The sequence below is a fragment of the Lampetra fluviatilis genome, chromosome 10 (assembly GCF_964198595.1).
Source record: "Lampetra fluviatilis chromosome 10, kcLamFluv1.1, whole genome shotgun sequence".
In the NCBI taxonomy this organism is placed as follows: Eukaryota; Metazoa; Chordata; class Hyperoartia; order Petromyzontiformes; family Petromyzontidae; genus Lampetra; species Lampetra fluviatilis.
In genome coordinates this window covers 15596243-15605868 of record NC_136284.1, presented here as the reverse complement: position 1 = coordinate 15605868, position 9626 = coordinate 15596243, and the positions used below count along the sequence as shown (strand labels likewise).

General features: G+C 53.7%; 1 protein-coding gene across 1 annotated transcript; it reads right to left on the bottom strand.

Annotated features, from left to right (window-relative positions):
- Positions 1 to 606: 606 nt before the first annotated feature.
- Positions 607 to 9206, bottom strand: LOC144934351 (keratin, type 1 cytoskeletal 11-like). The gene is made up of 9 exons (XM_078860035.1): positions 8950 to 9206; positions 6614 to 6739; positions 5054 to 5136; positions 4636 to 4792; positions 3753 to 3917; positions 3343 to 3468; positions 2640 to 2860; positions 1769 to 1899; positions 607 to 1556 (listed from the first exon to the last, which is right to left on the bottom strand). Exons 1-9 carry the CDS (start codon positions 9169 to 9171, stop codon positions 1465 to 1467), a joined length of 1323 nt encoding a protein of 440 aa, XP_078716161.1. The 5' UTR covers positions 9172 to 9206; the 3' UTR covers positions 607 to 1464.
- Positions 9207 to 9626: the final 420 nt, after the last annotated feature.

Sequence of the window (9626 nt, the reverse complement as noted above, 5' to 3'; positions counted from 1 at the left end):
TCCGACGGTTCGCTCCACGTACCTTGAGCTTCTTCAGAAATCCAAGCTTGTGAAGCTTTCTTCTGAAGAAGCTGCCACTACTTGGAACAAAAGCATCGGACATCACGCGAACATCACATCCGTGGGAGAGCTATATGCCCCGTAACTATCGCAGAATCGAACCATGCAGATACATCCACGTGACCCAGCATGACTGGGACAAAGCCAAATGTGATGGGTAAGGCCCTAATGACTCACGCAACACTTTGCAACACCATCAGTGATTATTATGATTGTGTACAACTGTTGCTTTACATGCTGGCAACACTCGGACGAATCTTCCAGAGAAAGCAACGCTTTATTTTACATGAGCCAGAGGCCTGAGATGATTCAACAATGTTTTACGTCACAAAATACATTGTTCGCCTCCTTGAATGCTTAATTAACTGTTCCCTTTAATGCTGGATGGAATCCACGTGTATAAAGTACACGACTTGATGAACCACACCAAGTACGAAAGCCACCATTGATAAACACATTTGTTGTCAATTATGAGATCACGAGAGACAGCTCAGATGAGCGATGTAAAGTTGAGCAAAATTTTAAAAGTGACCAGAAGCGCGGAGAGACGGAACGAGGAACGCGTGGACGAGAGAATGAACGCGTGGACGAGGCAACGTCAACTCGAGAGAGAACAGCGATGGTTGAGCGGAGTGTGACTCGGACACATCGCTCGAAGAGACGATGACGGCTGAGATGAAGGATGGAGTCTGTCGAGTGTTTGGGCAGCCTAGAGAGAGAATGTGCCCAGGAGGACGACCACTGAGAGAAGGATGGAGCAAGCAAGTTGAGCTCGCGTGCAGGAGCGAGGTGGACCGTGAGGGATGATGCGGGGCGGGTTACGAGGATGGCGCTGGGGTTGTTGACGCGAGCCTCGTCGCGTGTGTCCATAACATCGCCTGCTTGTTCGAGCTCTCGCCAAGCGCTCGCAAACACGCGGCAATGCATTGCGGGATCAGTCACGTGTATAAGGGCATGCGTACAGGCAGCGTGTACCTTGTGTGTGGATGCAAGTCTATTGTCGAGACCATAATACAGGTTTTTTTGGGGTTACATCGCGTCAATATAAATGTGTCGTTAAACCCGCCACCACCCGACACAGCCAACACAAATCTGGCTGCCGCCTGATGATGCCGGTTGTAATTACTGGCGAAACGTAATTATATTGTAAATGTTGTGGCTTGGCTCTCCAACCCACCGGTTAATGCTGTACTAGTGACGAATTGGCCACGTTCTTTTGACGTGACAGCCCTTACTAGTTGGCTGTGTCGGGTGGTGGCGGGTTTAACGACACATTTATATATTTACGCGATCTAACCCCCCCACCCCAAACAACAACCTCATGGATGACGTTGGTCGCCAAAGCCTCGCTACGACTACCGCTCGTGGTGTGCGCGGGGTGTGAGCGGCACGACGCCTCGTGGTTCAGTGCTCGCAGCGCTCCTCGCTCTCCTCCGTCACCCGCCCGTCCGTCACGTGCTGGGTGACGACGATCACCGCGCTTTTCTTTTTCTCCCCTGCACAAGGGCACGGGGCAGCAACGCGCAGATTAAAAACAACAACGGACGTAGCCAACCGCGCTAATCGGAGGCGCGTGGGAAAGGAAAACCAACTAAAAAAGCTAAACACCACACACACACAACACGCACACCACACACACACACAACACGCACACCACACACACACAATACGCACACCACACAACACAAAGTGCAGCGAGCGAATCCACCTCTGCCGATGTCCTCGTCTCTACCCCGAGCAGGAGCAGCAGCGGCAGTCCCCACGCCGTCTCCATCATCCGTGCCGGAAGACGCAGCAGCAGCAGCGGCTGCAGCAGCAGCAGTGGAGGTGTCGTCAAGCCTGCGGGTGTAGGGGCCCGTGGAGTTCGAGTCCACGCACGCGGTCACTTTCGCGACGTTCACTCCCCTCCGGTTCACGTCGTCCCGCACACACATTGGGTTCAATATCGCAGTCGCTGCACGTCCATCACGAAATCATTGCAGCGAACGGCTGCCGCATTTTATGGGCATTTGGAGGCTTCTCTATTGGGGTGAGGGATGCTGCAGTGCGAGCCAGAGAGAGATTCGAATTCGCGTTGGGTTCACATTTATCTTAGGAGAATATGATGACATTGAAGTCAAGTCCAAGTGATGAACATTGAGGTGGTGATCATCTCCTGTTTATCGACCCGAAGCCACTTATGGACAAATCGACATTTATATGGCGGGGGCAAGTCAATCTGTTAGCTAATCAATCCTCACACAATGCAAATGTGTTCCGAAATGCACGCACAGTCAAGTAACGTTTTCATCATGTAACTTCAGTTCACTGTTAGTCTGCGCTCCGTCGACGGAGGAGGGACAGCACCACGACGCGAACTCTGAACAAGCCCTCTCGCGTCTCGCCGACCTGGACACTGGCAACGAGCTCCTGAAGGCGATCGCCAGGAGCGCACGTGGGTGAGGCGGAGACTCGTTCAGGATGTCAGTCGACGGTGACGTTAGTCGCGTCGCCCAATTACTGGAGACGTCTGTGGAAAAAAGAGCTTCGCAGCTCATCGGATTTCTCCAGGGTGAATAGAGATTCTGATTTACACGCACCGACTGTGTCCGCTCTCCAGCAAGGCCCTGTAGGTGGAGATCTCTTGCTCCAGCTTCATCTTCTCGTTCAGCAGCAGCGAGTATTCGTGCATCTGCCGGTGGATGTCCGCTCGCTGCTTCGCGAGCTCAGACTCGAGGGCGCTGATGGCGCCGCTGTAGCCCGAGAGGCTATCGGCGTTCAACGCCTCGGCGCTTCTCAGCTGCTCATCTAGACACCGGATCTGGGAGAGACCGACACCCGGGAGGCATCAGAGAGTGCGGTCCCGCGAGTGGCATCACATTTACTGCCCTTGCGTCAATGATGACATCATAACGATTGGTAACCCAGGAGAGGCTCGCTACATCTCAAGGCTCTTGTTTTAGGAGGGTCCTGCCAAGCTTCAACAGTCGCGAGCGATAATTGCTACGGAGATTCCAATCGAGTTCTTTGCAAGAAGTGTTTCTAAATTTTGGCAAATTTGAACCCCTCCTCCGGCGCACCGCGGCCTCCTCTTGCGAGTAACGCCGCGGGGTCTTTAACGTCCGCTGCGAAGCAGACTGCCGCGCGCTTTCACGGCTGATACGCCCGGCGGTATTAATCGGGGCGGCCGCTGGAATCGAACCGCGAACCTCCCTGCGTGTCCGACGCCGCTGCCCCACGGCGGCATCGGTGGCCGGGCGCGGCGCGTGAGCGAGCGAGCGCCGTGCGGGAAGTCCTCCTCACCAGGCCCCACAGCGTGTCCAGCTCCTTCTGGAGACTCTGGCTGGAGTGGTTCATGTCCGAGATCTCGTCCTTGACGAGCTGCAAGGCCTGCTTCTTTTCAGAAACCGTCACGTTCACCGTGTCCATCTTTGACGAGGAATCGGCATGGCGGGAGAGACGTTACGGGGGAAGAGAACCGCGGCACGGGTAAGTACGAAGTGTCACAGAGTGCACGCACTGGCACGGCGAATGGGAGGGGATCGCATTGTGTCTATGTAGCCACGTTAGACGCGGCATTCACAGTCAAAAACAAGTTAACCCCTCGAGTTCAACTGCATCGTAATGAGCGGACGTCTATGACTGTCGTTACAACGGATTCTGGGCTGCGAGGTCTCGCTGGCTTGTGGCGGGACGACGACGACGACGACGACCTTCTGTTTGTAGGCGAACTCCGTCTCCTCGTGGGTCTTGACGATCATCGCCTCGTACTGCCGCCGCAGGCCGGCCAGGATCTCGCTCAGGTCCGACCCCTTGGCGCTGGCCACCTCCACGGACACAGAGGACGCTTCCAGACGGGCACCGAGGGTGGCCATGTCCTGCAGGGCACATCAAAGACAAAGACCCCCCGTGTAGCCTTAACAGGCTGTTGGGGAAAGTGCTGTTGGCGAGTAGCAACGACGAAGGACGGCACTGTGGCACACGAGGGGGTCAGCGCCACGCACGGCCGCCTTTGTCTCCCTTTTGACGATGTTTGTACATCGCACCAGGTAATCATTTGAGGCCGAGTCGACCTAGGGGAGGCCCAGGGCCGGTTCAGACATTCGCTGTCACCGTTATTGGCTGTGAGCGGGAATCGAACCCGGCCGCTAACCCATCGCAGGCCGCGCCGCCAGCACCGTGGGCACGGTCGAGATGTGGATGTGGGGAGAGGGGGAGGCGGGATGGAGAGGAAGGTCGATGAGAGGATCGCGAATGGCATCGGCGAGGGAGGAGTGGGGATGGAAGTCGCCGGGAGAGAAGATTGGAGGGCACCGTTTGATGAACCGAAGGAGGGAATGGAAGGGGTGAGAATGAGAGTGAGGCCGAGGATCTGTGATGGTGGAAACGAAGAGGAGGGCAGAGAATGGAGGATGGAGAGTCACTCCAGACGTGAGAGTCACATTCCAGCGGAGTGGCGCTTTGTTCCGAACGCCAGCAATATCAGCACTGTCTTTCCCCACCTCCCATCCGGCACATCGCCCGGCTGTGAGCCACAAAGCACCGCACTCCGCACACACACAGGCACAGAGCACGAGCGGCAGCCCCCTCGTCCACCTGCTGGTGAGTCTTCCTGATGTAGTGCAGCTCCTCGGAGAGTGCCTCGATCTCCGCCTTGGCGCCCGCGCCCGCCGCGCCGTACTCCTCCAGCAGCGCGTGGAGCCTGGAGATGTCCTCCTCCACGCAGCTGCGAGCGCTGCGCTCCGTCTCGAGCCTGGGGAAGAGCGAGCGCCGTCGTGAGCACGCGGGAGGTCAATGAGAAATGAGTCGCGTGGAGGTTTTGCCTCCTTAGACTAGACCGCGTGTGTTAAGCTGACAACAGCGACGCAAATGTCGCGGAGATTGTTTTGGCTTTGTTCAATAAGCTCGATGAGCCGTGTCCTCACTCAAAGACATCACGATCATGGCCTTCCTTCCACTCGGCTCTTTCCGTAATATTTACTCAAATCATGCATCCAATGCTCCCAGTACCCACTTGTAGTGGAAGTCGTCAGCTGCCAGGCGCGCATTTTCTATCTTCACGCCGGCGCGCGCATTGTCCACGATGTGGCTCTTGATCTGAAAGAAATCAAACGCTGTGACGGGAGCAGCGCGCATCGTCGGGGCTCTTGTTAAGGGCGCCCTGGGATGTGAGCATGAACTCCGCTGATTGGATACCTGGGCTGAGACAAAATAATGTGAATATAGTACAAAACGGGACATCCCTTCCTGCCTTGCGTGTTGTCTAAGCATGTTGGCGTGAGTGATTTGAGAACGCCTGGAGAGAAACGTCTGCTAAAGCGGCATCGCTGAAACAATATTCATTCGGCCTGTGAATAACATTCACTTCGTATGGTACGAAAGAAGTTAAACATACATTAAGGTTACTCGTACAGTTATTCTCTCTCAATGGAAAATGAAATTCCTACATAAACAAATCCCCCATTATCTGTACCTTAGTACGTGAATACTACAGGTTTGTGTTGTTTTACAAATACGAGGAACACAACTTGTACCTGAAAGCGTTCTTTGTTGCATAAAACGAGCGGCTACATTGTATGTAGACAGTTCACCCTGGGCTGAATATTAAACAATTTTTATACAGCACCCTACAGATCGTGTTGGCACATGTGATTAAAATTCCGACTCTCATTACACCCAGCAATGCCATGCACATTGTTGGGTGCACATTGCTGCGTCACGGCAGAGGGGCTCTTTGAGAAGTATGTGGAGCGGATGCGGGCGTCTCTGTCACTGAGACCGACTTAGCCTCGCGCGTCCGTGTCTGCAGCAAAGTGAGACGTGAAGATGAATGTATCTGCGAAGGTCGCCCTCTCATTGGCGTTTGTTGACATCAGCTCGTCGTGGCGTCCATCGTTCAAGATTATGGTTGGCTGCCAAGCGAAGTCCAATGTCCAGGCCAGGCCACTGAGTAGGTTCGTCCCCGTTGCAGGGCGGATTGTGCAAGACGCTCCGCGTGCTATGGAGCCAATTAACTTTGACCTCGCCAATCTGTGCGGTTGCGGGTTCACACCTCGTGTGCTTCACTCGGAACGGATAACCTCCAACTGCCATTGACAGGACGTTGCGGTAGTCGTGGTGGAACGAGGGCACGGAGTCTCTTTTCAACATCCCTCACCGCGCCGTCCAGCAGTGGACTTCGTCTCCTCCTGCTGAGCCCAACGGGCAGCAGCAGGAGCTGTCTACGCAGCCATGGATGAGTTAAGGGGCCATCCATTTAGTTCGTACTCATGGAGGGAGGGGTAACCCAAATGCGCACGCTTGCGTATGGGGGGTTTACTGACAATGTGCGTACGCATAGAAAACGGGGGGGGGGGGTGTAAAAAGTCCGCGTGCGTACAGGGAGGGGGGAGGGGTCAAGTTTTGACAGATTTTTGCGTACGTACTACATGGATGTCCCCTAAGTTGTAAATCGATATAGAAATTAATTCCAGGTATCGAAAATGTCTAAACCCTTTGTGTGTATGTATGTTGAACTTCTTTCGCACCGTACATAGCCAACGGTGCTCGCCGCGAGGCGGTGCTTGCATCTCACCTTGGCACAAAGCTCCTCGACCGCTGTGAACCTGCTGCCGCTGGCCTGGCTCTTGTCATGGCCACTCTTCAGCAGCTCCTTGATCTTCACCTCCAGCTCGTGGTTCACGCCCTCCAGGTAATGCACCTTGCACACGTTCACACAAGGTCGTTCAGAGTGCTGCTGCCTCCACACAATCGACTATTTTTTATATTGTTTGGGTCTTTCGGTAAAGTCACGTAGATAGGTTCAAAAAATAATAAAATAAACAAAAAACTACGACGTTTCGATCGCAACACAAACGATCGTCACCCCCTTCCCTCCCCCCCTTTTTCCTCCTCATGATGACCGCTTGTGTTGCGATCGAAACGTCGTAGTTTTATTTTATTATATTATTTGTTTGAACCTATATACGTGACTTTACCGAAAGACCCAAAGAATATGAATTCCTGACGTCACGAAAGCTTTAAGTGGAGATTTTAACTAATTTTTTATTTAATTTTACCAGGTAAGGCCCATTGAGCCATTTAGCTATTTTTCAAAAGCGACATGGCTCTCAGAAATGATAGCTCAACGAAGTGGCTTATCTTGTGGAAATGTATAGCAGCCACATACTCTCAACATACGGTGATTATAAGTGTGGAGGGAAAAACCAGAGAACCTGGAGCAAAATCCACGCGGCCACGGGAAGAGAAGATGCAATCTTAAAATATGCAGCAGGCGTCAGGGTCGGGATTGAACCCACAACCTCCTGTATACCAGGTGAGGTAGTTAACATCTCCTAGCCACCGTGGCCTGGCCACACCAAGCGTTCTAAAGCAGGTGTCCAGATGACAGCGATTGAGTGCAGTGTTTGTATGTATGTATGCTGAACTTCTCTCGCACCGTACGTAGCCAACAAACGACAGGCAACTCCATAGTTTATTTAATTCACGGCTAACATCCCTGGTGAGAGACATTTGAAGCAGGATTCTAAATGTACAATCATCACTGTCATCATTATCAGACAATTGCTCCCCAGCCCTGGATGGAGGCTTCTGCACGCCATCCCTCGTGATCCCGTCACGCCACAACCCGCCCGTCTCACTGCTGCACGTGAACCCCTCGCATTGCCACATCCCTGTGGTGGCCACTTCCTCTCGGGTTGCCTTCGCTCCTTCGGCTGCCGTTTCATCCCCAGTCGTGGGTCACTGGACATCGCCCCTTTTGGCCAAGCGTAATGCCCAAGCCCATGTACCTCTCGAAACAGGCTGCATCGTGTCTTGTGATTTGTATCCCCTGAGTATGTGTGCCTGTATTTTAGTATTGGCTCGGTATCCCTCAACTCTGCTTTCGGCACTTCTCAGCTGTTATTTCGTATTGCTTGTGAGTGTCCGCGTTTCTGATGTAACTCTGATCCATGGGTCATAGCTGGCATCAGGACACACACGGATTGAAAACCTTCTGATCCAGTCAACACTAAAATCTGGTATCGAACTTATTAACAGCCAAGGTGTTAATACAAATAGAGAAACCATTTACAAGCAAGGAACTGTGAAGTTGAAATTGCATGAGACAAGAAAAATGTAAATCAGAAGACGGAGTTGGGCTGTTCACAATTGCATTGGACAAATTAAGTTATAAACGTGCAGGACAAAGCGAACTGATTACAGCATCCACTTAAGCTACATACAAACGAAAACATATATACCGAGGGCAATCAAAGAAGGCAGATTCATGTTAAAATGGTGAAATTAAATGGCAAATGTGAGCCGGATGGAGCTATTTTGTAATGCTGACCTTGCCAATGGAAACCTTATGAGCAAGTGCGCCTGAAAAGCGAGTTATCTTGTTCAGAACTATTTCTGTAATCAGCATTGAGTCCCACGCTGCAGCTGATGATGACTCCTTGTCGATAGCACTCCCGAGTCCAGGGCTGTGTTGGCTTGCTGATGACCAGTAATGAGGTAGAAATGCCTCAGCTTCTCCCCAAATGGCAAATCTATTGCCAGAAAGCTTTGTCGGCCCAAACATTCAACAATATTTGTCGTAGCCTAAAATTTCCTGTTTAAAAAAAAAAGTAATATTTATTAAACTTTTACACTTTTTTTTCTAATTTCGTCAAAAGTATCGATTGGCAATAGTTTCAGGTGAATGGGGACCTCAGCGGCTTCAAGGCCCCCAGGGTGGCTGCGCCGTTCGTGGCATTTCCTTGCAGCGGTCACTCCAGGGGAGGCTCCAGGGCCGCGCGCCGCGGGACTTCGCTTGGGGGTCACTCGCAGGGACCCGGCCGCTCGGCCGCTCAAAGCGACAACGGCCGCGGCGAGCCGGAGCGGCCCACGGGCGGCCCCGCGCGCGCCCGGGGCCGTGCCGCTTACCTTGCCGATGTATTCCGCCAAGCGTTCGTTCAGACCCCGCATCTCCGCCTTTTCGTCTGCGGCGCCGTTCGCGCCCAAAGAGTCCGCGCCCGGGGCGGCGGCCGTGGCGCCCGCTCCGTCGCCGCGGCCGAGGGGGAGGCCCGGGTAGAAGGTCCGCGCCGCCGTCTCCCGCGGGCGGCCGCCGTACGCCAAGTCGAGGGAGGAGCGCCGAGCGTACGCCATGTCCGCGCCTCGGGGATGGTCGCGGGCTGCTAGGAACGCGGCGCCCTCGCTGAGAGGACGGCTCCGGCTCGCGGCCGTCGAGCAGAGCCAGCGAATTCTGAACGGTCGCGGCGAGGGGTGGGGGGCGCGCGTGGAGGTGCGCCCAGGTGTGTTGCCTGAGGGGGCATTACTGCGCTGATGGTGGTGGTGTTGGTGGTGGTGTTGGTGGTGGTGGTGGTGGAGTTGGTGGTGGTGGAGTTGCTGTTGGTGGTGGTGGAGTTGGCTTGGTTTGGAAGGCAGCCAGGGAAATGAGCGGGTACCAGGAGTCAGAGTGGAGGGGAGCCACAACACCGCTCTGAACATGAACACGCGTTTGGGATTTCTTCGCGTTGGGGTTTAACGGAGAGCGGAACAATAGTTGCATAAACCAGGCAATGAAATGCTCAACAATCGGTCAAATATCCATGTGTAAAACC

What these genes read in the sequence shown, in the direction of transcription:
- LOC144934351 (XM_078860035.1), bottom strand. Translation starts at nt 9,171, where the DNA reads ATGGCGTACGCTCGGCGCTCCTCCCTCGACTTGGCGTACGGCGGCCGC. An exon ending in TGGCGGAATACATCGGCAAG is followed by an intron (nt 6,740 to 8,949) that starts GTAAGCGGCACG and finishes AACGTGTGCAAG; the next exon opens with GTGCATTACCTGGAGGGCGT. An exon ending in AGACGAGGACATCGGCAGAG is followed by an intron (nt 1,557 to 1,768) that starts GTGGATTCGCTC and finishes GCCCTTGTGCAG; the next exon opens with GGGAGAAAAAGAAAAGCGCG.